Source organism: Rhincodon typus, chromosome 4 (assembly GCF_021869965.1).
Source record: "Rhincodon typus isolate 14 chromosome 4, sRhiTyp1.1, whole genome shotgun sequence".
In the NCBI taxonomy this organism is placed as follows: Eukaryota; Metazoa; Chordata; class Chondrichthyes; order Orectolobiformes; family Rhincodontidae; genus Rhincodon; species Rhincodon typus.
Genome location: NC_063335.1, coordinates 106,733,794 through 106,760,972, shown reverse-complemented (window position 1 = coordinate 106,760,972; position 27,179 = coordinate 106,733,794). Strand labels below are relative to the sequence as shown.

The following is a 27,179-nucleotide window of genomic DNA, read 5'->3' as shown; positions in this document are numbered from 1 at the left end:
GCACTTTTAGCATTAAGAATCGGAATGTTTGTCTTTCTTCTTTGATATCAAAGTTTGGAGTCAATGCTTCCTTTGTAGAAAACTGTCGTCAGGTCTCCACCAGGATTACTGCATTCAGTCTAGGGCAGCAAACCACAAACATACAGGACAGATTCACCAGAGTCGTACTAGAGCTTTGAGGATTGGCGTATGAGAACAAATTGTATACACATGTTTTATATTCCTCTGAGTTTGAAAACTTGAGAAGTGGTCTGATTGAGATCTTTAAAACAAGGAAGGTTTCACTAGGATAGAATAAAAGATTTATGCAGCATTGAGATTCAAGGCTACAACAGACAGATTTTTAATGAATAAGTGAATCAAGTGTTATGGAAAAAAAGGCAGGAGAATCGAGTTGAGGATTATTAGTTGAGAATGGTTATGTAGACTCAATGGGTTGAATGGCCTACTTCTGCTCCTATGTCTTATGAGGCCATTTGGTCCATTGCAACGGTGCTAAATTAAGAGAGAAATTATTTCTTTTAGCTAGGGAACCTAGAAGAAAAAATATTATCTCAATCAAAATAAAAACACCAAGACCTCAAAAATGGGAGCAGGAGTAGTCCATATCGCTTCACCATTTAATACAATTGTAGCTGGTCTTAGGATTCAAATCCACTTTTCTCCCCATTTTCCATATGCTTTGATTCCCTGAAAAACTAGAGGTTTGTCTATCCCAGCCTTAAACAATAACTGTCTAGTGTCAAGCATTCCAATGATTCACAACTGTTTGACTGAAGTAATTTCTTCCTGACCCAGTCCTAACTTCTTAAACTTTGAGTGGAATTGTTTACAAGAGTACAGTGGGAATCTGAAATTCGCTCTCTCAAAACACTGCCAAATGCTGGGTTGGTTAGAATTCTTACAACTGAGATTGATAGTATTGATTAGGTCAGACTACTGAGGGAGTGGAGCAAGGCTGGGTGAATAGAGTTGAGCCACTAATCATCATGGTATCATTGCATGGTGACAAATGCTTGATGAGAATGAATGCCCTGCTGTAGTTCCTATATTCCCAGTATCAGGAAGTGGAGCTAATGTGGAATTACTTTAACATAATGAAACACCCCAAAATGCTTCATAGAGACATAATCAAAAAATGCTGAAGGTGGATGGAGATTGGAAGGAGAAATGAAGATGTTCTAAGTGTGTAAAATAACAAAGGAAAATCAGAACATAGAAAGAAGCAGCCAGAAGATTGTGAAGAAACTGGTTCGAGATCTCAACTTCTTTGTTCATGTATTCATAAACAGAATAAAATGGCACCAAATGCATTGATTGCAGAATATTTCAGATCATTTTACATGGCAATAAAATGGAGAGACTCCAAACCAGTGAGTGAGAGATGGATGGGATACAGACACAATGCTGGTGAGGTTTGGAACAGTCTTTTAGAAAATTGTACTTAGAGCCAAAAAAATACATCAGATAAGGTCAATGGCCTATTCCTAATTTTCACTCCTGGATATTAGTCAACTCCTCTGGACTGCCAGTAAAATATCTTGCATTAAAACAAAATTGTGCTCTTTAGTTACACCAGCTAACTAACAATGCTCTGAGTAATGTGTATACATTTAATATGAATATCAATTTCTTTTTAAATATCAAACAGCTGCAGTATGGAGAGCTGCTGGATTAAAGTAAATGTTTGGCAGTGCAAGCAGATTTTTTTTACAGTCTCTCTCTGAGGTCCCATAAGGGACCCAGTTTGTGATTAAGAACAAAGAGAAGCATTGGCTTGTAGAACTGATGGCCGCTGATATATAGCTCTCTCGTCATAGTTTACCCAAAGTCTGTGCATCGTTTTCTGGATGTGGACGGGAGGGACCTCAAGAGATGTCATTGTTCTTGCATCAACCGGAATTCAAGCACTCAATTGCCACTTCATAGCAGAACTTATACTGTTCCTGAAAGAGAAACACAATTCAGCATTTTGATAAACTTTTTTTCTGTCATTTTATATTTGATCCGTATTTAGATCTTTAAATGTTGTGGATCATTGATCAGTGAGAATGGTATGCACGGTAAAATTCATATTATCTAGCATGCACCGGCATTGGGTCTTTCCTGTAAATGAAAAATGCCAGTTTACCCATTGCATTTTGTGTGAATATTAGGAATTGATCAGAAAACATGCCTCGGCGTAAACTGCATCTTGCCAAGAATTGGAACTTCTCCATCTGTGACTCTTTTCACTCAGGGAAAATACTTCAACAACCTTCATCCAGTTCTTTTACAAACTCTTAAGACTGACCAAATTGTTATTTCATATAGTTGCAGTGACATCTGGTGTAGGGCATGAGGACTGGGGATTATTGGTGATTCACCTTGCTGGGGTGCCTGATGATGTGAATTTCAAGGTAGCTGGTGAAAGGTGCGCCACACAATTTACAGGTTACATCAATGTCAGATGATTTCACTCATGGAAGTAAGTTCTGTGAGGTAAGGTGCCACGTGGAGAATTGGGTATGGAGGTCAATGTAGGGAGCCTTGCTGTGCAAGACTTACTCCATAATGGCGATCTGGGAGGTGGTGGATAAGTGCTAATGACATTGGAAGAATAATTCAGAGTCCCAGACTACTGCCTGTGGGTTTATGCAGCACAGTGGTAATGTCCCTACCTCTGTGCTAGAAGGTCTCGGTTCAAGGCTCACTTGCTCCAGAGATGTGTCACAAACACATCTGAATAGAGTGATTTTAAAGAATGTATCTCTCTATATATGTACCCCTTAATGATGTTCGTCCTTGGGGAGGGGTAATGAGATGATTACTGATCATTTAATGATTGGAGGGAAACAGTGTCCTGATTCTGGTGAGAAAAGACTCAGGTCATGATTGCTCACACAACTGCCCTGTTCCCAGGAATGCCTCCTTCGCTTGTCCTGCTGGTGGGCTATTTTGATGATGTGGGAATCATTGATGAGCTCGGGTCATGAACGTCTCTAGCAGATTGGCATTAGGACGGCCGCTCCAGCTGAGTTCTTTTGTTCCCTTTCCCTAGATTGGTATATCCTGCTTTTGCAAATTAGCTTTGAAAATTACAATGCTGTTGGTGTTAAAATTTGAAGTACAGCTAATTTTTTATTAACTGGCACTGAGTATTCCAGATAATCAAGAGGTTCACACAAACATTGTAAAAACATACACTAAGTAATAGAAATGTAATGCAGGGGGTATACACCGTTAGACTTTATTTACAGTATAAATCATTAAATTAATAATGCAACTTTGCCTTAAGTAAAACTTATCGGCAGAGAGCCTTCTCGTTCACACACTCAACTGATTACTTGGACATTGCAGTATTTGAGGAGAAATTGACTCGAGATTGAATCAACTGTTGATATTTCATGTGGCCATTCAATTGAACAAGTATATTTACATCTGTAGATGGACAGAATAATACAGTAAACTTTGCAGTGTTTGAGGTTTTTTTCTGCTGGTTTATTGAGAGTGCCAGAACATTAGGTGCTGTATATTAAAATTCTGGGAATTGCAGTGATCTCTCTGTCACAAAGTTTGTGTTGCCCCTATTCCTTTTGTGCTACTTTTTAAATGCTGTGACTACTGAGTCTAATGTCTAAGGCCATCCTTGGATTAGGCTAACTTGTGATGGTTTGCATGTGTTATGCCCAGTACAGGGATGAAAATACTGCAAACTTTAAAACTATATTTTTAAAAATAGACACAAAAGCCTTTAAGATAGCGAGCCACAACATCATGTGATTTTGCCAATATCAGCTCCAGGCAGACCCAAAGCTCAGCTAAATATTAAAATATAGACAGTCACAGTCACAAGTCCCTTTGTTAAAGATGGACCATCAACAGAACAGGATTGTCACATATCAGTCAATTCATCTCTCTATTTCACTCTGGGCAGTAGAGATATCAAAAGTCAGTGTCTCTTCTTGAAAGGTTATTTAAAATAGGTCTTTCATTTATAAGTTCCTGGTCGTCTCAAAACCCTGGAAGAAGGCCTGCAACACAAGACGTATAAGCCCAAAGCACTATATTTCCTGGAAGAAGGATTTTGGAAATGTAATGGATCACATGGTTAAGAGATCCAGGTTTGTTACCCGTCCCTGTAAAACTGAAAAGCACTATCCTGATGTCAAGGTCCATAACAGATTTCACACAAAGCCTTATCAGAAAAAGACATTAAACCAACTGCAAGGAAACCATGCAGCCAAGGTAAGAAAACTATACTTTGAAAGTCATAGATGAACTCTTCTCCATACTGTTCCATATAATTCTCTCCATACCGTTCCGTACAATTGAAGATAGTCTTGCACTCAAGGACAAGAAACCTTGCAGATTACTGAGAATGCTCTCCTTTTGCTGGATAAAGCATCAAATCTTCAATGAAATTATACCCCTACTGCAAAAGGGATATGATGACTTCTAATTTTATTATTTTTCTTTACTTCCTTTGTATCTGATCTTTATGTATATGATAATTTGTGTGAGTCATTGTATTTAGACCTGCTGGGCAAGTTTGAGATAATAAATGATCTTTATTTTTAAATACAAAAAAGCTTGCTGCTGGAAAATATTTAAATTGGGAGAAAACTCTCTCTGGATGAGAACATACACTTAACTGACTCCTAAATACACCCTGATCATGGACAATAATAAAACACACAAACTCTGTCATTAACATATGAATGAATAGATTGCTAGCACAATGTCTGGACTTACGTTGGAAAAATATAGTCAATTGAGCAATGAATGGAGAACAGGGCCCACAGGCATTAATTACCAGCTTCAATCAATCAAGGGAAAGATAAGATGAGAACAATTCTTTGTATCCTACTCTACTCAATGCCAATTATTATAATGGAAGACGGCAGAACTTTGATTACCATACGATATCCCCTGATCTCAGCTGTCCCATTATCGATATAAAGAAACCATATTTATTTAAGAAGCCAGTTGCTAACAAATCCTATACAGGGTGATGAGGATGGATGGTTGGCTGGGAGTTGGGGGGTTGGGGGGGGTGGGTGTTGTGGGGAGATGGCTGAAGGATGTTGAGGTTTCTTAACATTTCACAATGTAATTTTGGGCCTTTTACTGATCTTTCACCAAAGTTACAGTGAGCGATTGTGGAAGGCCCATGGATGGTTGAGCCTATTGATTGCTCTGTGGTCTCTGAACAAAAGTTGTACACTTATTATCCACGAAGAATAAGTAAAGTCGACAGGAATTTATCTGCATACAGAGTTTGCACTTACCAGCAGGTCCACCATATTGGGCTTGTTGTTTCTCAGTGTCTTCACAGCATGGAACACATCAACTGCCCGCTGGTGTCGGAGCATCTCACACACGATACTGATTGCACAGAAAGCTCCACTGCGTCCTCCACCATTCCTGCATTTGTGTTAATGTTTGGACAAGATTCAGTGCTCTGCCCAGGCGATCCAGTTATCAGTACACACATAACTCACAGTTAATTCATCCTTCACAAGCTGACAATGTATAGTGATTGCCAAATGGCATTTGTTGCTGCATTACCACACAATCTATTTCACTCAAAGCAGCAGATGGCACGTTTTCAAAGCTCTCCAGAGAAATGTGAATCAACATTGAGTACACTGTGGCACACAGGTTTCAGTTTATCTATTTTCAGTCCCTTATCTGAGCTGCACTGAATTGGGTCTGGTGTATTATTTAGCATTTCCCCAAGGATATGTAGTTGGGGATGGGCGATTGATTGTGGATTGGCCTTTTCAGACATAGCTCAGTTGTTAGCACATTTAATTCTGCGAAGGTTCAAGAACCCACCTCAGTAAACGTAAGCACTGAGTCTAGGCTGACACTTTGGAGCAATACTGAGGGAGTGCTACACTGTTGGAGGCATTATCCTTCAAATCAGACATTAAGCTGAGAATCTATCTACAACTTCGGGTCTATGGCACTTTTTTGAAGAACATCATAGTTCTTCATGATATGCCAGCCAATATGTTTACCCCAACTAAAATCACTGAAAGGATTAACTAGTCATTTTTACATCACTGTTTATGAGAGTTTGGTGTGAACAAATTGACTGCTGAGTTCCTAGATTACAGCAGTAAAAATACTTCAGAAACACTTAATTGGCCAGAAGATGCATTGGGATGTCATGAGATCATAAAAAGGTGCTAAGTAAATGCAGTTTTTCAAAATTCAATCAGACATCAATGGGCACCATACTGGTGGCCTTGGAAAAATCCACGTGCATGTGAAAAAGGAGAAAAAGGTGGCAAGGAAATTAAGGGAAATTTTTAAATAGGGCTTAAAAAAAATTGCCAATGAACATTTATTATTCGGTCAAGTCACATCACATAGCGAGGCTGGCTGACAGGCAGGGTAAACGCAGGCATTAGGGTCTGTGATTACTGAAGGAATAATGTAGAAATAGTTCCAGGTGATGTTGAAAGAGATCAAGTAACTTGTTAGACTTAATGCTGAGCATGTTTGACAAACACAGAGCAGTCGACAACGAAGCAAACATAATGGTGCACAAACAGAGTACAAATCAAGGCTTAGTAAGCCACATATTGAGCCATATGTCTCTCTAGCTGGCTATCCATCCCTTTGCCTACCTCTGTTAAAACCAGGTGGGTTGAGTGGGGTTGAAATTATTTAAGTTTTTAATTTCTGACCTGTCCCTAATCTACCCAATTTTGGGAGCTAAAATCTGGCCCATTGGTTCAAAATGCAATTCCAAGATTGGGTGGCAGAATGGCACAGTGGGTTACTACTGCTGCCTCACAGTGCCAGGGACCTGTGTTTGATTCCAGTCTTGGGTGACCATCTGTGTGGAGTTTGCACATTCTCCCCATGTCTGCGTGGGTTTCCTCCAACAGTCCAAAGATGTGCAGGCTAGGTGGATTAGCCATGGGAAATGCAGGGTTACAGGGATAGGGTAGGGGGGAATGGGTCTGGGTGGGATGCTCTTTCGAGGGTTGGTGTGTGGCCTGTGTTGGCAAATGGCCTGCTTCCCCACTGCCAGGATTCTATGATTGTATGAAGATTCCTCTAAGGAAGTACTTGTAAATTGTGATTCCACATCCTGATAAATGCTTCTGTTGTTCCATGTCCATTTTTGATACAACTTTTCTTTCTGCAGCGGAGGAGGCTGAGGGGTGATCTTATAGAGGTTTATAAAATCATGAGAAGCATTGATAAGGTGAATAGTCAAGGTCTTTTCCCCAGGGTAGGAAAGTCTGAAACTACAGGGAATAGGTTTAAGGTGAGAGGGAAAAGATTTAAAATAGAGCTGAGGGGCAATTTATTCACACAGTGGGTGGCATGTGTATGAAATGAACTGCCAAAGCAAGTGCTGGAGGTGAGTACAATTACAACATTTAAAAGACATTTAGACAGGTACATGAATATGTAAGGTTTAGAGGGATATGGGCCAAATGCAGGCAAATGGGACTAATTAATTTAGGAAATTTAGTCAGCATGGATGAGTTGAACTGGAGGATCTGTTTCTGTGCTGTCTGACTCAATAATTTTTTTTCAGCTTTATTGTCTGTAGTTGCAAAGGTTCATTTTGTCAGCTGAGTCCATTATGAATGCTTGGTTGAGTCTACTCTCCCCTAGACAGGGTAATTAGATTCATCTCCTCTTTCCCACATAGTAAGTAACCCTCTGTCCTTCACTTTCCCATATAAAATAAGTACCACCCTTTCTGCACACACACAATAAGTGGTCCTCTGCCAAACTCAGTAATTACCCTCCTCCACACACAATAATTATCCTCTCCCCTCCACTGAACAGTATTTTTCCCTATATCTCTTCAAATATAGTAATTTCTTATTTTCCTTTTCTCCCACACAGAGTAATTATCAATATCAAACCTCTCCAGCATGGAAAATAATTAGCCCCTTTCTTCCTCCTTCGTACAGAGGTGTGGTGATTCTCAGGTTGAACGATCAACAGTTGTCTCTCTCTAAAGAGAGAACAGCCATATGGTCTGGTAAGACTGTGGTGCTAAACCTTTTAGCTTTTAATTTGTCAGCAGGAGAAGAACCACAAAAAAGCTGGCATTCATGTTTAGTGGATAATAGGGGAGGAACTGGAAATGCTGACCTTTATTTCAAAGGGAATGGAGTAGGTCTTGTTAAAAAAACTGTACAAGGCGTTTGTCAGACCACACCTAGAATAACTTGAATAATTTTGGTCCCCTTTTCTAAAGATAATTATTACTGGCATTGGAGACAGTGAGGAGATGGTTCACTAGATTAATCCTCGGTTTAGAAGGATTTTCCTTATCTTAGAATCATACAATCCTTACAGTGCAGAACAATGCCATTTAGCCCATTAAATCAGCACAGACCCCTAGAGACCATCCCAACCAGATCCAAACCCTATTCCCATAACCCAGTCAACCTATATCCCTGGACACTATGGGCAATTTAGCATGGACAATCCACCTAATCTGCACATCTTTGGACTGTGGGAGGAAACTGGAGAACCCAACAGGAACCAATGCAGACACGGGGAGAATCTGCAAACTCCACACAGACAGTCGTCCAAGGATGGAACTGAACGCAGGTCCCTGTTGCTGTGAGGCCGCTGAACCACTGTCCCACCCTGGAAAGGTTGATTAGATTGAATTTATAAAAATGAGAGGTGACCTTATAGAAACATACCAAATTCTTAGGGAACCTAATAGTGTTGATACTGAGTGGTCATTTCCCCTTGTGAAAGAGTCTACGACCACAGGTCACAAAATGTTAGAATAAAGGGATAAAGTCATTTAAGACAGGGATAAGATGGAATTTCTTTTCTCAGAGTGTAGTGAATTTGTTGAATTCTCTACTGCAGAGGGTAGTAGATGCTGAATTGTTAAGAATATTCAAGGCTTAGATAGATATATCTTGAATCAATAAGGGAATCAAGAGTTATTAGGAAAAGGGAGGAAATTGGAGTTGAGGATTGTCAGATCAGCCTTGAATGGTGGAATCTCCTTCTGCTCCGCTATCTTTAGTCTAACCACAGTGGACCTGCTTGCCATTCACTTGACTTGTGAACTGCCTCTGGAGGTAGTGGAGATGACTCCACCCCACTGCTGCCGCCCAGGAAAGATGATATGATGGCCGGTGAAATCCCGGATTCAAGCTTCCTGCCTTGAAGGAAGTGTGGCAGTGCAGAGGTGAAGTAGCATCCTAGGGAGAAGTCCTGTGGAATGCACCACAAATATATACCCTATAGGACATTCCTATAAAATATGGGGTGGCTGGTCACTTTGAATTCAAACTCTACTCCAGCACAATGGTAAAGATTTCACTGACCAGTTTCATGCCTTTAAGTTGTGGGAGAAAAGATACTTCATTGAACTCGTTCTGTATGGTGGATCAGTGTTCCGGTTTATACTGTCAAAGTTTCAGATACAGCAACAGCAGCGAAAGCAGATGGAATATTCTGAACAGCTGTTCGTGACTGTTAAACAATGTCACTTAAGTGCTCTCCCCTGGTGTCCAGCTCCCTGATCTATTGCCAGTTCAATTGTTCATGAACACGCACATCCAATGTCTTTTATTTTGCACAAAATGTGGGCATGACTGGCCAGCATTTATTACCCATCCCCAATTGACTAGAGGACAGGTAAGAGTCTACCACAATGTTGTGGGTCTGGAGTTACATGCAAGCCAGGTGAGGATGGCAACTTCCTTTCCTAAGGGGAATTAGTGAACCACATGGGTTTCTCCAAAAATCATCAATGAGATCCTTAATTCTAGATTTTTAATGAATTCAAATTCTGCCATCTGCCATGGCAGGATTCAAACTCAGGTCTCCAGAACGTTCCCTGCAGGTCTCTGGATTATAGTCTTGCGAGAATGCCACTTGGCCATCACCTCCCCTTCAATATAGCCCGTTAGTGGAGGCAAAGCCAACTGTGAAGAGTTAGGAGTTCCCAGGCCACAGGAGTTGGGACAATCTCGGGTAAGTAGGAAATTAAACCTGATTGCACAAGGAAAGAAAGTCAAAAGTAGAAGTAGGAGCAAGCTCCTGCTACATATTTCTAAAATTGAATTTGAACCCAGTTTCAAAAAGATTGAACAAAAATAGAAGTTGCTAGAAAAGCTCAGCAGGTCTGGCAGCATCTGTGAAGAGTAAATCAGAGTTAACACTTTGGGTCCAGTGACCCTTCCTCAGAACTTTTTATTCAGAAAGATTGACTCCTTCATTGATATTTCCATGACCTACGCTGTACATGCTTGAGTGAGGCTGACTATATTGTGCTAGATTGTGACAGATTATCGAGCTGACTAGTGCCAATAATCCGCTGCCACTGGGATTGAGACCATGTGAATTGCATGTACGCAGTAGAGTGTGAGGAGACTTCCATCACATCAATCTGAACAAGAGTCAAAATCTAGACCCTCGCTGGGGAAGCAGGAAGGATCATTCTGTGCTCCTGTCCTTCTGAGGGAAAACTGTGGTCACAAAGAGCACGGGTCAGAAAGATGTTTCGTTGATTCACTGACTCTCTGATCCTGGTGAACCCGGTACCTGGCTGAAAGCCAGAAATTATGGTGCAGCATTTGTGGAGAAAGAATGGACACTGGCAGGCACCTAACTTTGCAAAGGTGGTTGGAATTGTTGCTCCTTAGAGCCATTCTCCTGGAGTCCAGATTCAAGGCAAAAATGTCTTCCTGCCCATCGACAATTGTTCAAGGTCATTAAGAAGCCAATTAAGGTAACTGATCAGATGCCAATAATGATGTTTTCAGCTGATCCACTGGAATGTGACACTTTGGGAATTGGGTGGAGATGTATCTAGGATCCCCCTTCTCACTGGATGGCTGACAGCTGTGGCCAATTTTATTTCAGAAGTGCATTCTCCCCTATCAACAATAGGCTGCAGCTCCTCTTGTGCCCCTTTTGTGCTGATCCACAGCTTGCAGAGTCCATCAAGGAATCAGCCAACTCTAGAAACATTGACGTAGGGACCTGTACTTGACTCCAGTGCTGGTTCTTGACCCAAAACACAAACTCCTGCCCGTGGGATTCTGCTTGTATTCAAACCTATTATTCTATCCATGGGCTCAAAAACTCAATAATGTTAAGATTTTTACAATCTCAACTCCCAGTAATATACGCTGCAAATCTATTGTACTTTGTGTGGAATAATAGAATCTGCCTTCTCATTTCGCTGGTAACATTCCCAACCCTGAGTCTTGTTTTGGAGCCTCATTCCAGACAGGCCAGAAGCTGATGACAAGAGGTTTGAATTGGAATTCTGGGTTAACATTCAATGGGTAAGTGAAATCTATTTTTCTGCCAATGCCTGCTACTTCATATGGAATTTCATTGAAATCCCATTGTCATTCTGGTCTAACCACTCTACTGACTGGTATGAAGACAGTCATGGCTATGGATGGAATGCTCCGATGTTAAGGCTGTCTGCCAATCCTTCCTCTGCAAAGGAAGAGTATAAGGGTACAACATCAACAACCATAAGGTGGCAAGCAATGCAGATAAACCTCCTCCATCCTACTTGTACCACATTTGCAAGACTACCTCTCCCATAACATCAACACCAGGGCACAAAATAGGAATCCAGTTATTTGAGGGAATTTCCATAATCTAATAAAAGCGTAAACAAAATGCAAGTTATGCTGGAGAACAGAAAATGCACTTACAGACAGTGTACAACGGTGCGTCCCTCTCCACCATCATATTCCTCCTGCCACTTCTCCACCTGCCTGATGAGTTTCAGGAAGGAACGCTTCGAGACAGGGTTGTCACGGTACATAGGCCAGCCAAGGAACTGGAACTGCTGAACCATTCGGTAACCATCCTGAGGCTGTTTGAGCACACACACATCAGTCAATGGGAAGATATGAAAAGAAATTCGCATCACTGAATAAGAATGGTCAACTTTATTTATTTATATTTACTTTCATTTATAATCTTATTTAAGCCTTCTTTTTCTGACCTAACTGGAGGTTGGTTAAAAATAATATTAAGAAATCATCAATGTTTTCTGAAAGTAAAATGTGGCCATTTACCATTTTTCTAATTGCAGTTGTTGGAAGGGTCAATATTGTGTTCAAACTCTTTGCCTGTGCTTATTATATGGTAGAGGAAATTTTGATGGAGAACAAATTCAATGGGGGAGAAGAAGAGGTTCTGAAGAAAACATACTCGACTTGAACTGTTAACTTAGTTTCTCTCTCCACAGATGCTACCAGATCTATTGAGTTTCTCCAGCGTACTCCGTGTTAGTTCCAGAAAGGGAGAATTGAGGCAGACAGCCCAATCAGAGTGAGGACAGATAGACTGTAACAACCTGATCTAACATTAATTTGATTAACAGGATGACAAACCAATCAAACTGGCAAAAATCACTGACATTTCAGCACCATTTAATAAACAAATCAAGAAAACCTATCTTTCTCAAAGTGAACAAGCTTAATTTTCCTGAGATTGCAACCTTCTGATTCCTAGAATCTTACAGCTCTTCTACGCTGCCTGTCCACCACCCCCTCCCCATGCCAATATTGTTACCTTTCAAAGCCAATGACCAGAAACAGTGTTCAAGAGCATCCTATTTTAAAATCCATTCTATACCCTCAGCTACATTTATGCAACACCTAATTCACGCTATTATTATTTTGCAGCCTGTCTCTAGATTGACGGATTTATAAGTTGATGATTACGATATTACCAACCCAAAAAAACTAAATCAGTTAAAAGCCACATAATAAATATTGATCAAACTGAAAATAATGTGGGGTGGGTGGAGTCTGGTGGGCGTGGGGCAAGAGATGTCAGTTAGATCCCTTGAACCCATCAGTGATGGTGAAGAGGTTAAAATGTGTCCTATTTTTAAGATATTTTGTATTAAACCAGAAGAACATTTCTTTTCTGTTACACAATATTTAAACTCATGCTCAGTTAAAAAAACATTTGATAAACAAATGTTAACAGGAATGCATTCAGTGTTGATAATAATCCTGTAGCAAAATGATACCACTTCAACAAACATTTCATCCTTATAATGGAATTTTTAATATATCCTTCAATTTGTAGCTCCCGATTAAAGTATGATTACATTTTAAAATAGGTTTATTTTCAGGATTTAAGTAGGCTTCTGAATTATGATTGATTTTACTCAGACTGAGTACAATGTCAAGACTCATATTCTTCTTACATTAATATTTGGAGATCTTGCATAATGTTCCTTCTTGAAACAACTGAACAGAGCCAGAATCACGTCACCTAGTCACCCTTTACTTACATGTGTACTGTACATGGGCTGTGATCAACCAGCTCAAAACCAGTCCCAAGACTGAGGAGACCTTCTGAATCTCCTGTTTAAATCTGTCAGCCAGGGCTTCCTGATTGGCCCAGGTTTACAACCCCAAACAAGGATCTCATTGTCAAGGAGATCCACCTGGCCATGGTTTTAATCACTACACTTCTGAGCCACTGTTGAATGCTAGCGAGGAAGAAAAACCTCCCTTTTTTGACATGAAATGTCAAATTTGAAAAGGCTTGTGAAGATTTCAATAGATTGCGATTGAAAACAGGCCCTTACCCGGGCTGCATTGTAAATTCGGAATATTCTGCTGATAATATCTTCCTCCAAGTCAGCAGACACAAACTCCACCTGGAGGGGTCCGTGCCGATGGACACCATTTTCTGGCCAGTACTGGGGGCACAGCTAGTTTGAGAAAAGACAAGAAACATTTGTATCTGCTGAACAATATTAATATTAGCATTTGCACTTATTAAACAGTTTGCACTTGTACAGTGTCCTATGTCAGAAACATCTCAATGTCCTTCTGTTATGGACCAGATCAGACTCCCTCAAAATATTTTAAGAAGGTAGCCTAGACCCTGACATTTTCTTATTTTAAAGACAAATATAAAGTGTCTGTTCCCGATGCAATGCGACTGGTCAAACTACTCGACGTTAAGCAAAACACCATTTATTTAAACACTGTAGTTAACATACATCCAAAGAAAGAGGAATAGGAAATAACAATGCTGTTGAAAAACTTAACAGAATAAAAGATACAGTAACAATTAATTAGTAACAGTTCCAATACAGTAACATCCCATAAACACACCCCTCAGCAAAAAGAAGAAATCACACACAGATTCTCACATGCAGTTCTCCAATCCAGGAGGGAAAAACATCATTAAGAGAAAATTCAGAGACAGTAGCAGCTGAAAGACATTCACTGAAGCTTCCAACTCATTTGAGACCCCAATAGCGTCAGCTTAAAGCTAAACCTAAAAACTAGAAAGCCTGGTCTGTGAGAGGTGGCCACACCCAGACTGCTTCCATTGTTCCAATTTTTAAAAAATCCAAGGCCTGACAAGTTGTTTATTCAAGTGGTCTTCAGTAGCTGGCTTGGTACTTCTGCCATACAGCCTTTTCTTCAAAACAAAACAGGACAACATACCCTCTTGAAGACCACATCAGTGTTGCACTTCACATAAATGAATTTCTTCAAATGCCCTTTACTGTAGCAATGTAGCCATATGTGATATTGACAATTCAATAAATAGCAATGAGGTGAATGGTCATTAATCTGATACTAGTAGCGGCTTCTGAGGAAGGGTATGTTGGATACAACACAGGGAGAGGTCCCTTCCTTTTTTCAGATCATATCTTGGGTAACTAAATTTCAATTTAGCACACTCAAAAGATGATGTAGCAATGAATGAAACAAAGCATGGGCTGACGTTGAGGAGATGGTGAATAAAGTGAATACAATTGTTCAGTTACTAACAATACAATGAGTATTATACTGCACTAAACAATCCTGCAATGTTCCTATGCCACAGTCTAAGTCTCTCCTTTATTGCTACACTCACTATTGTCACTGAAGACAGCTCTGATTTTGACAGGACTGTTGGGATGTAAATGAGACAACATCCCTGACTTCAAGAGGCAGCTATAAGAAGCACATCATAACCAGAATTAAATGGAAACAGCCACTTCTGGGGCAAGCCACCAATTTCCAGGGTCATGTTGCTCTGGTAATGCTGGCCAGTAACAGCATCTGTCTGACTTTAGGAAGGGGTGAATGGTTAAAGTCATTAAAGTTTCATCTAAACAACTGCACACATGCAAACGTAGACACTTGCAGCTGTTTCTGTGTTACTGCCAATGTTCCATACTCCAGGGTGAGTGACAAAGTTTCCAGAATCGTATCATTCCATGCATGTCTTACTGTTTTTTAAAGTGGTTTAGCAATATGAACTTGCCATATGTTGTGCTATTGGATATTTCCACCTTTGTATACTGAAAACAGCATGTTAGAGCAGCCATGTTAAGGCTTAGTTTGTAATAAGAGGCTTAATTAGCTAGCTCTGAGCGTGCGAGTGATGAGTTCTGCAGTGGACTCCTCGGAGTTTAAAAAAAACCTCGACAATTGTTGTGGCTAGACTGCAGGGCCTTGTTCCATCTGTCTGGACACCAATCCCTGAAATAAGAGGTCAGTAATCAAATACACTGAACTCCCATGGCAAAGATGTGGCATAATGATGATTACAGGAAAACAAACAATGAAACTCAGGTCTGCTACAGCTCTAAAGGCTTGCAAAAAGCAAATTGATGCAATTCATTTATAGTTTGGGGCCCAAGCTGAACAATACTCTGAAGTCACGAACCTTTTTACTCTATCAGGTTCCTATCTTGCTCTCAAGTTCACCACAGGTTTGAAGTGGTATTTAACGTAGAAACACTGAAAATTGGAACAGGAGTAGGTCATTTGGTCCTACAAGCCTGCTCCACCATTCAGTATGATCATGGCTGACTTTCTAACTCAATAGCTTGTTCCTGCTATTTCCCCATATCCTTTGATTCTTTTAGCCTGATTGCTACATCCAACTCCTTCCTAATATCATACAATGTTTTGGCCTTGACTGGTTTTTTTGTGGTAGCAAATTCCACAGGCTCACCACTCTCTGGGTGAAGAAATTTCCCCTCATCTCACTCTTAACTGGTTTACCCTGTATGCTTAGATTGTGACCCCTGGTTCTGGACTCACCCATCACTGGGAATATCCTTCCTACACTTATCCTATCTAGTTCTGTTAAAATTTTATAGGTTCCTATTGCATCCCTCCTCCATGCTCTGAACTCCAGTGAATAACATCCTAACCGATTCAACCTCTTTTCATACGTCAGACCCACTGTTTCAGGCATAAGTCTGGTAAACTTTTGCTGCATTTTGTTTACAGTAAGAACATCCTTCCTCAGATGATGCCAAAACTGCACACAATACTCCAAGTGTGGTCTCACCAAAGCCCTTAATTCAAAAACAACAAGCATAAATAATGTCACCGCTTGTCATAGTGTAACAGGAGGTTAGGAACATCATACTCAGTACCCAAAACAGTTGATATTTTTGGGATAGACAAATATCTGCAGTAAGGGCTAGTGAAAAGGCTCATCCTGCAAACTTAAAGTAACACAGCAAGTTAGCATTAAGGTCCAAAAAAGCAATTTGGAAAGCAAATTGTATATTGACCTTTAATTTAAGGGTTGGCATTTTAAAAAATTAACTCATGAGACCCACGCACTGCTGGCTGGTCAACATTTATTGCCAATCTTTGAGAAGAGAGTGAAGGGACAACTCTTTAGAACTGTGATGAGGAGGAGTTTCTTCAGCCAGGAGGTGGTGAATCTATGGAACTCATTGCTGAGGGAGAGGAGGCCAAGTCATTGAATGAGACAGATAGATTCTCGATTGGCAAGGGTATCAAGGGTCAATGGGAGAAGGCGGGAGAATGGGTTAAGAAACAAATCAGTCACGATTGAATGGTGGAGCAGACTCAATGGGCTAAATGTCATAATTCTGCTCCTGTATCTTATGGTCTTATGATGGTATTTAACTGCTTTCTTGAACTGTTTTAGTCCATTTGTTGTAGATAGACCCACAATGCTATTAGGGAGAGAATTTCAGGCTTTTGAACCAGTGCCATGAAGGATGGAAATTAGGAAGCATTAATAATGTAGCAGGCTTTACACAAGACTACACCTGGAATAAAGTATGCCATTTACATTACCACATTTAAGGGAGGATATACTTGCATTGGAGATGGTACAGCAATGGTTCACTAGATTGATCCCTGTGGTGATTAGTTTCCCTATGATGAGAGGCTGACTAAATTAGACCTAAATTCTCCAGAGTTCTGAAGAATAAGAGGTGATCTCATTAAAGCATACAAAATTCTGAAGGGTCTTGAGAGCTTAGATATTGTCAGGTTGTTTCCCAAATAAGGAAATCTGGAACATAGTATCAGGGTAGAGGGATGATCATTTAAGACTGAAATGAGGATGTTTTCACTTAAAAAGTTGTAAATCATTCAAATTTTTTTTATTCATTTATGGAATATGGGAGTCACTGGGTACATCATCATTTATTGTCCATCTGGTTCACTCATGGCCAGAGTGCAATTAAGACTCAAATATATTGTTATGGGTCTGGAGTCATATATAGGTCAGACCAGGTAAAGATGACAGATTTCCTTCCCTAAAGGGCTTTAGTGAACCAGATGGATTTTACAGCAATGGCTATGTAGTCACCATTGATGGCTATCTTACAATTCCAGATTTTTTTATTGGATTCAAACATCACCAGCTACCACAGTGGTATTTGAACCCATGTCCTGAGAACATTAACCCCCTGGGGTTACTGAATTACTAGCCCAGTGACATTGATTGAAAGATAGATTGATTTATTGTTGTCACATGTACTGAGATACAGTGAAAAGTGTTGTTGTGCATGCTATACAGGCTATACAAAGTACACAGAACACAATGCTGAATATAGTGATGTAGCCGCATAGAAGGCGCAGAGAGAGAGGTCAGAATTAACATTTGAGAGGTCCATTCAAATGTCTGATAACAGCAGGGAAGAAGTTGTTCTTGAATCTATTTGTACATGCATTCAAACTTTATATCTTCTGCCAATGGAAGAGGGGGGAAGAGAGTATAACTGGGTGGGAGGGGTCTTTGATTATGTTGGTTGCTTTCCTGAGGCAGTGGGAAGTATAGATGGAGTCAATGGAATGAAGGCTGGTTTGCGTGAAGGGAAAAGAGAAATTGAAGCCGAAGATGAGCCATGATTATACTGATTGGTGGAGCAGGCATGAGGAACTACCCTGCTTCTAACTTTTATATTCTCAGTCCTTTTGTTCAAAAATGTTCAAAGTGAACTTTGCAGATAGGCAAGTTAATGGTCCGAAGATAATTGATCCTATTTCAGTTTTACAAGAGGCTAAGTAAATAAGTACAGTCTGTAGAGAATGATGAGAAATAAAACATGGTTCATGAATAAACATCTGAAATCATTATTTCTATCACAGTGCAAATCTGGCTGTTTTTAGATCATTGTAGCTACCTCTGCTGTTACTTCAGGAACGGTAGAATTTCCATTGATATTTACTTCCTGTTGAAATTTGTTCTTTTATCTGTGCCTCACATTTCCCCAGCAGTTAGCTTCTTAATATAAGATCAGTTAAATTGCAATTATCTGTACTCCCAGGAGGGAGGAGCATGGGGAGGGGCATGGGGAGGGGTGGGAGGGAAATGCTTTCAATCTCCAGCTGTCACATTAGTGGCAAATATAAACTGAAAGACTTCAAACAATTCCTTAAAAAAATATTGCCTCAATATTTGTAATGCAGGATCAGGGTACTTTTGGCAGCAGGGACATTAGTCACAACATGTGGGAAGTCTTGTTAAAACTATACAAAGCACTAGATAGATCACAGATGGAATCTTGTGAACAGTTTTGGGCCTCTTACCTAAGGGAAAGATATACAGGCATTGGAGGCAATCCAAAGAAGGCTCACTAGGCTACATTAAATATACAGGGACTGTCTTATGAGGAGAGATTGAGTAGGTAGGGCCTATACTTACTGGAATTCAGACAAACGAGGGGAGACCTTATTGAAACATACAAGATCCTTAGGGGACTTGACAAGGTATGTGGAGACGTTCCTTTCCCTTGTTGGAGAGTCTAGGACTAGAGGTCATAATCTCAGAATAAAACTCACCCATTTAAAGCAGAGACGAGGTGGAATTTCTGCTTCTCTCAGAGGAATTGTGGAATACTTTACCACAGAGGGCTGTCAAGGTCGGGTTGTTAAGTATATTAAGGATGAGATAGATGGAGTTTTGATCAGTAAGGGAATCAATGGCTATGGGGACAAGAGAGAAATGTGGATTTGAGGATTATCAGATCAGCCATGATCTCATTGATGGCAGAGCAGACTTGATGGGTTGAATGGTCTACTTCTGCTTCTACGCCTGAGAGGCATCAGAAAAAAGAACATTTATGCCAGTGGATTCGATTACCCTGTCTTCTGAAAATTCTTTGTCCCTGACAGTGAGTAAAAGCTTCTTTATGATTTGAGCACTCTGCAGTGCACACAACAAATACGTAAAGCCATAATAATCACTAGCACATAACAAACAACCGGTTAAAAACCCACCAGACTTGAAAATCAACTGGTCTTATTGGCACTCCACTTTGAAATATACAACACAGGTTGGGATGGTATGTGCCATTCAGAAGTTTTACTGGATTTTCTTTCAGGGGTTGAGCCTGCAGCATCTATTGCTGTGCACCAAAGTGAATGACATTTCTGAATGAACTGATCACAAGGAAAGGTAAAGTTGAAAAGAAATTAGAAATTCAATAATTGTGTGAGAGGGAAGAAGGAGACCATGTTAATTATTTTTAATTCATCCTCAAAGAAAGAAAAAAATATTTGGATGAGAGACCCAAAGCATTGTACTCAATTTTCCAGACATAGAATGGAATCGTAAAGGGGCCTGGGTGATGTTGGCTTTGGTGAGATGTGTGGTAGAATTGGGGGACAAGTACAGCAAGGCCCATGTCGATGTCAAGATTTTCTCAGTCCACCTTTTCTACTTTTCAAAAGCGGCACGATGACATTCGCACTAAGCAGCAGCAAGTTGCCAATTGATTATTGATTGTTAAACACCTTGTTAACAGGCCAACTCGTTAATATTAATATTAAACCTCCCATCCTACCAAACTCACCAAACAAACTCAACATCAGGAAAACTCAACAGAGAAACCAGAGCCTGGTGGATTCAGCTCAGCACTTGCTTCGAACAACTTCCATGTTGGAAACTGGGCACCAATAATTTAGGCATGTTCCAGGGCAATGGCTACACATACACCATTTCCATGGACATTGGCATCTATCATGTGCCAGCCTCTAAGAACTCTCATTCATATCTCTAAACCACTTACATAGAAACAAAGAAGATCAGTACATAGCTGCACATTAATAGTATAACAGAAACTCTCATTGTAATGCTGCAGCAAGGATACTGCGCATTCAGGTACCAACTTAGTTCATGGAATAGGTCAGGCGGTAACTTCAGCCTGTTTGATTTCTTTCCAAGTGCTCCCTCACTCTGAGCCCACCTGGCTGAATTACTTTGCCTTGCTTTTTTGCACATTTCCCCCTCAGCCAGAGACATCAGGCTCATATTACAACAGTCCTCAGTTAAGTCAAGGGAGATGGCCTTTGCTTTGTGATTCTCAGCACTGCAAGTCGGCAGCAGCCTCCATTACCCATCCAGGCCTGGCTCGAGGTTGTCAGAGCCAGAATGCTCCCCTCATTGGGGGTGAGGAGCCAAATGACAGGCAGCACACCACCTATCTTTACTCTTTCTGCCCTAGAGTCAACTGTTTTGTGTCTGAAATGAGGGTGAGGCAGGTATTAAGAAAGATGAAAGTGGGTGGCATAGCTATTACTGTTGATGCAGGCGGAGAGGTGTCACAAGTGAGTGAGTAGGCAGAGCAGAGGTTATACAGAGTTGACGGTGATGGAAGTTGGGATGGGTGACACTGAATAGAGAAGATGTTTCAGGCAATAGTCAGAATGGTAGAATATGAGTCCTGGTGGGAAGTGGGTACATTAGCAGTCTGGATGCACAATTGGCTTTTAATGGCTGCATGAGTACAAGGGCTACTGGTGAATTCCAGGATAGCCATTGAGGTGCGAGTTGCTCTCAGAATGCTGAGTGCTAAGATGTGGTTCAAATTAGACATAAGCGATGCCAAAGTGGCATTACGGGTAATTAACAAGGTCAGTTTAGTAAGACACGGTGAGATAGTGTGTGCAACCCAGAACTGCTACCGACTACCCACTAAATAAGCTCAATTGGCTTCTGCTTGCTGCTGGGTGGGTTTGTCACACAGAAACCACTCCTGGGAAAAGTGGCAGGGGGAGGGAACATGTCGGGTAACTGTTTTTGATTTATGTTCTGTTGAATAGATGCAAGACACAGTTGAATGGATTTCTACAGCTAAAGAATTTCAAGGAGATGGGGATAGTGCAGGAAAATTGTGTTGAGGTATAAGATCAGCCATAACCTAATGAATAGTGCAGCCGGCACAACAGGCCGAATGCTCTTATTTCCTATGTCTCCAAACCCTCTTCCCAGGGTCTTGTAACATTCTCATTAATTGTGCTTCTGGATCCACAGATTATGCTACATTTGCTAAGTATTTCCAACGTTTTTGGTTTCCATCACAAATGGATTAAGCAGCAGCCAATGAGTGATGAGCACCAGCAGATCTCCATATTACATTAAGTATTCACATAGGACAAAATATTGCTGGAGAGAAATGTAAAGCATAATGTCGCTTGTTTGTTTAAACAGACAAACGGATTCTAATCAATTAGTTGGAAGAGTAGGAACTTGTTCACTTCTCTAAATGTCCACTTTGCAGAACTAACAACAGCTGTGACAATAACCAGCTCCCAGACAACTAAGATCTTGTAAGATGGCTTAACCATCAGTAAATCTGTCACTTCCTTTTACCTAAGGCATTTAATCTGCCATTTTCTGTTCACCCCCCAGTGCCCATCTCATTCATCGCCATTTCATGCCATTAGGAGAAAGACTGAACTAGCTTTATTAATGAACACAAGGTGAAGAAATTCTAAAGGAAAAATCAAGCTCGAACAATTCCTGAGAGTCTAACCTATTACATGAATATAACTCTTTGGCTTTTCAAACTCTCACCGATTTCAATTCGAGGAGCTGAATGCCTGCACCACATGTCTGTATAAAATACCATGGGCCAAAGAATGCATTCAATGAAGGGTTTAAACAAAGTGCCCTTAAAGAAGGTCCATTATATGTCTTCAGCACTGACTTCAATTTATCCTTTTCTCATCACATGAAGACCTTGTAAAAGACTTTCCGAGATTACATTCATTTACTTTCAGGAAAAGAAATTGGTAGACACACAATAGCTGTGAGAATTTATCATTATCCCTCTCGCCCTCACTTTCCTGAAGAGTCTGGGGAAATTTAACTTCTTTCCAACACCCACTTTTGTTTGAGCAAGTTTCTGGAGAACAGGTCTACACACAATGGGTAGATATTTCCTATTCAACCTGCTCAGTGTAACATTGGTAGGTAAGCCTTGAACCCAAGCCTCCTTGTTCAGAGGTAGGGAGACTACCACTGTACCACATGGGTCCTGAATTATAGATGTTTCTCATCAACCTGCTCAGATATGTTACAACATGCCTCTGGATTAGGTAGGACTTGAACCCAGGCCTCCTCGTCCAGAGGGACAGGCACTACCACTACATCACAACAGCCCCTCTACAAAGTGGGTGTGTTTGAAGGAATGGGGAGATTCTACCTCTGTGTTTACTGTGCATCTCCCATACTGACATCCTGGAAAATGAACAAAAGCTTACATTCAAGAATTCAAGGGCTGGGGGAACACTTGCTTGGGGACACCTTCAGGAGCAGTGAGGGTGGAAGTGTTCGTCACCCCAGACAGAAGGCTCTTGAGGGACATTCCCTGCCCACTACATACCCAAGGTCCGTTCTGGGCTGACACTTCTACTCTTAAACTCCCATCAGCCTCCACACTGAATACGGGCCGGAAGCAGCTATTAAATATTGGCCATTTTATGACCTCAAATAGGGAGAGGGTCGGCTAATTGGTCTAGTCTGCAATGATCCCCTGTAAAATTAGAAATAGACTGGAGGAGAAGAGAAGGGTGTTAGGAAGGGGAGGTCGAACTCCTCTGATAATTAAGATCAAAACACAAGCCCCCAGTCTGTTACGGCGGGAATAGAGTTCCCCTTCTAATAATTAAACCCAAAACACTCAGAGAAGCTTGCCTCACCTCGCCTAATCTATTAAACTGTTACAGAGAAGGGGAGGTTCAATGAAAGGAAATCCCTGATATTCACTTCATAAGCAACAAATAACAATTTATTGATTTAACCCCAACAGTGAAGAAATTAACAGAACTACTAACAAACCGCACAATTTCCTCCTAATTCCTAACTATTCCCTAACTGAACAAAATTCTACTGGTATTATATTCCAATAAACACAAGCCCCACTTATATAACCCAAATAGCAAGAAAAAACAAATTAAAACTTAGTTTTTCAAAGTCCACACAGAATGTGTCTCCTAGAATGCTCTGCCTTCTCCACTGTCTCTCCAATCATAAACGCATTTCTTCTGCTGTTTTCACATCATAATTGCCTTTCTTCTGCTGATCCTCCTGGCAGCGATGTTTTCTCTGTGAAGACTTTTAGCTAGAAGTGTTGTGGTGACTTATGGATAGATGGTGCTTTCTTAGAGAGCTTAGCAATTTCTTGTGAGAGCCTGATGCTTTTTTCTCAGACCAATTTTCAAAAGCCCTCTCCTATATACCTTGGATGACATATCAATTTTCTTACAATAGCATTGTCAAAACCATCAGATTTGAATTCAGTTGGCTTTCAATTGTTCAGTGCTTGGTCTAAATTAATTGTCTGATTCCAGCTAGTTGCCAAAACATCAAAATGTGCCTGAGGTTTCCAATCACACAGGTAATTCTGCTATAACACGTTTCGTTAATGCGAATTGGCTGTAACGTGATTGATGAAAAGTGGATGCTGTTTGGATAATGCGATCTTTCTGCTGTACAGGTATAGCGATTTCCTTCTAACATGATTTTTTATGGCGATTTTCTATAGCATGAGGACACATAAGAATGCAACTATTGTGTTATAGGAGAACTACCTGTACTTATTTCCATTTTAGAACTAGCTATACATCTTCAGCTACGTACAGACTTTTCTTTTCTGTATAAATCTCTAAGCTTAGAAAAGCACTTTATCTCTTAAAGGGACCACACACTCTACACAATTTCTATACAAGGGCAGTAGGAAACTCAGCAGAGAATTTTACATACCTGCCCCCTTCCAAATCCACAATGGCCGCTGTGCAAATGGCTGTCCTGTTTTGTTTCAGAACGAGTACAGTTTAGTGTGAATATAAATAAATTGTCACTAAATTGTTCTAATTCTTTATCCCATTATCAATGACTGTTTGCAGTCCGCCTCACAGGCCTCTTCTCATTCCAGTTCATATTAGCACTCGCCTCCAGTTCAAAGTGACACTTTGCACCTCAGCTCATAGATGCAAGAAGAAAGAACCACAGCAATGCTTTCCTGCTCCTCTGATGCTGCTTGGCCTGCTGTGTTCATCCAGCTCTACACCTTGTTATCACAGCAATGATGTTCTTTGGTTTCAATGAAGGAAAGAGGACACTGCATTTCTTGGTTACACATTGCTCAGAATCAACCCAAAAATTCATGGATGATTTTTACACGGTTGCTTTGTTTCCTATATCACAACAGTGCACACAAGTCAAAAGAACTTCCTTGGCTGGGAAAGCATTTTGGAACAGTCCAAGCTTGTAAAGGAGCTTTGTAAATTCAAAAGTTTCTTTCTTCAATCTAAGCACCTAGCTTTGCTACTATCAATGCACATTGCTAATCAACTACGTAACACTCTCCCTGTATTTATCTGTAGCATTCATGTAATCTGACCATTGACCAAGAAAGAACAGTCCCTACACATTAATCACAATAGAGTGGTATGAGCTACAACAAATAATTAGGAAAGTGAATAGAATGCTATGTCTATTGCAAGAGAAATTAAAAACAAAAAGGTACGGAGGTGATGGTTCAGTTTTACAAGGAATTGGTGAGATCACATCTGGAGTACTGTGTACAGTCTGGTCTTTTTACTTAAGGAAGGATGTAAAAAAATTGGAAGTAACTCAGTGAATGCTTGATGGACTAATACCTGGAGTGAGCAGGTTCTCTTCTGAGGAGAGACTGAATAGGTTAGCCTTGTATCTGCTGGATGTTGGAAGAGTAAGAAGTGACTCAATTGAAACTTTGAAAATGTTGAGGGTGTTTGACCGTGTGGGTATGGAAAGAATGTTTCCTCTTGTCAGAGAATCTAGAACTAGGGGTCACTGTTTAAAGATAAGGGACCATTGTTTCAAAATTTGATACAGATAAGAAGTATTTTTTTTCCCTCAGAGGGTCACGAGTCTTTGGAACTCTCTTACTCAGAGGACTGTGGAAGTAGAGTCCTTGATTATTTTAAGGTAGAGGTAGATTGATTCTTGTTAATCAAGGTAAGGGGGTGAAAGGTTATTGGGGGTAGTTTGGAATGTGGTGTAATCAGACCTCACTGATTGGCAGAGCCTTGTGGTCTGCTACTGCTCTTAATTGGTTTATTTGGATGTCAACTTCATAATCTAACTTATTCTTCACACAAAAAGCCTTGCTGCATTCTTCCTGCACATACAAACATACAACTTAGGAGGAGGAGTAGACTATTCAGCCCTCCAAAACTACGCTGCCAATTGATAAGATCATCATGGCACATCCGATTGTGCCTCAACTCTACTGTTCTGGGTACCCTGACAGCTTTTAACTCGCTTGTTAGTTAAAAACCTCTTTAACCTAGTTACACTGCTGCCTGGGAAGGATTAATGACAGTTTAAGGGAAAATGGGAGACTGTCTTAAATGGGAGACTACTTATTTTTAAATCCGTGAAGTAAACCTTCATTGAACTGCTCCTAAAGTAATCATTTCCTTTCTTAAATAAATAGAGCAAAATTGTACACAGTACTCCTGATATACAGCTATAACAAAACAACCCCACTTTTATACCAGATTTCCTTTGCAATAAACATTGACATTCAATTTGCCCTACTAATCACCTTCTGTACACAGAAACCTACTTTTAATGATTCATGCACCAGATGTCTGTAAGTGCAGCACAGAGTTCTGCAATTGCTCTTTGCTCAAATGGTTTGTCTTTTGCTTAAGTGGAATAATTCTCATTTTCCCACATTATGTTCCATCTACCAAGTTTTCTCTACTCACTTAACCTACCTACATCCTATTGCAGATTCGTGTTCTCTTCACATCTACTTTCCTTTGCATCTTTGTTTTAGCAGCAAACTTAGTGACTGTATCCAAATTATTGATACAGGTGACAAATTATTGAGGCCCTAGAACCAATCCCTGTGGTTACAGCTTGCCGATGCAAAAATGACTCATTGATTCCTACTCTCTGCTTCCTGTTAGCAACGAATCCTCTATTCAAAGCAAACTTGAATCAACCCTCCTTACAAATCTTAAAGGCAATCAAACTGAAGTGTTTCTTTCTCCAAAGTTGCTGTCAGATCTGCTGAGTGTTTCCCGTAATGCTGTTTCTTTTTATGTCTACACATACCTGCGCAGGGTCCATATCATTGAGCATGACGATTGAAGTACAGTGGTAATCTAATACAAGTCTCCAGAAGTCCTTCACAGTGTTTGGTAAGGGATGTTGAGTAACAATAAAAGCTGAAGGTTGCTTGTAACTCTGTAAATGGGAAATAAGAGATAGGATGACACATTAGGCTTCTCCTTTCCGAGATGCACATATTGGAAAGGCAATTGTCAGCATGACCCCCAACCTTCAAGTAGCTGCTGGTACCCTAACAAAGCCTTTCAACATTGACCCAAATATTCCAATGTTTTCATTTCTCAACACTGCCAAATAAACTAGACTTTCCCAAATGGCTGAGTGGATGAATGACTCATGTGGTGTGGCAGTGAGTCACTGAAATTAGGAAGGTTCAGCTTTGTTCCACTGTTATGCTTGTTAATCCCAGCTGAGTCAACAGTTGAGATGTCACGAATAGCGCAGTCCTGCAAACCAAACATTTCCTTGTTCTAGAGATAGCAAGAACTGCCGATGCTGGAGAATCTGAGATAACAAGGTGTAGAGCTGGATGAACACAGCAGGCCAAGCAG

General features: G+C 40.5%; 1 protein-coding gene across 9 annotated transcripts in view; it reads right to left on the bottom strand.

Annotated features, from left to right (window-relative positions):
- Positions 1-423: 423 nt before the first annotated feature.
- LOC109916843 (receptor-type tyrosine-protein phosphatase mu) overlaps positions 424-27,179 on the bottom strand; it is a 786,238-nt gene continuing 759,482 nt past the window's right edge. For all 9 annotated transcript variants that reach the window (XM_048595836.1, XM_048595838.1, XM_048595837.1 and 6 more), the window contains 5 exons: positions 26,614-26,745; positions 13,577-13,702; positions 11,676-11,839; positions 5,271-5,406; positions 424-1,946 (listed from right to left, as the gene is read on the bottom strand). In XM_048595836.1, the coding sequence (XP_048451793.1) occupies positions 1,893-1,946; positions 5,271-5,406; positions 11,676-11,839; positions 13,577-13,702; positions 26,614-26,745 (612 nt within the window). In that variant the 3' untranslated portion in view covers positions 424-1,892. The remainder of the gene's footprint in view (positions 1,947-5,270; positions 5,407-11,675; positions 11,840-13,576; positions 13,703-26,613; positions 26,746-27,179) is intronic.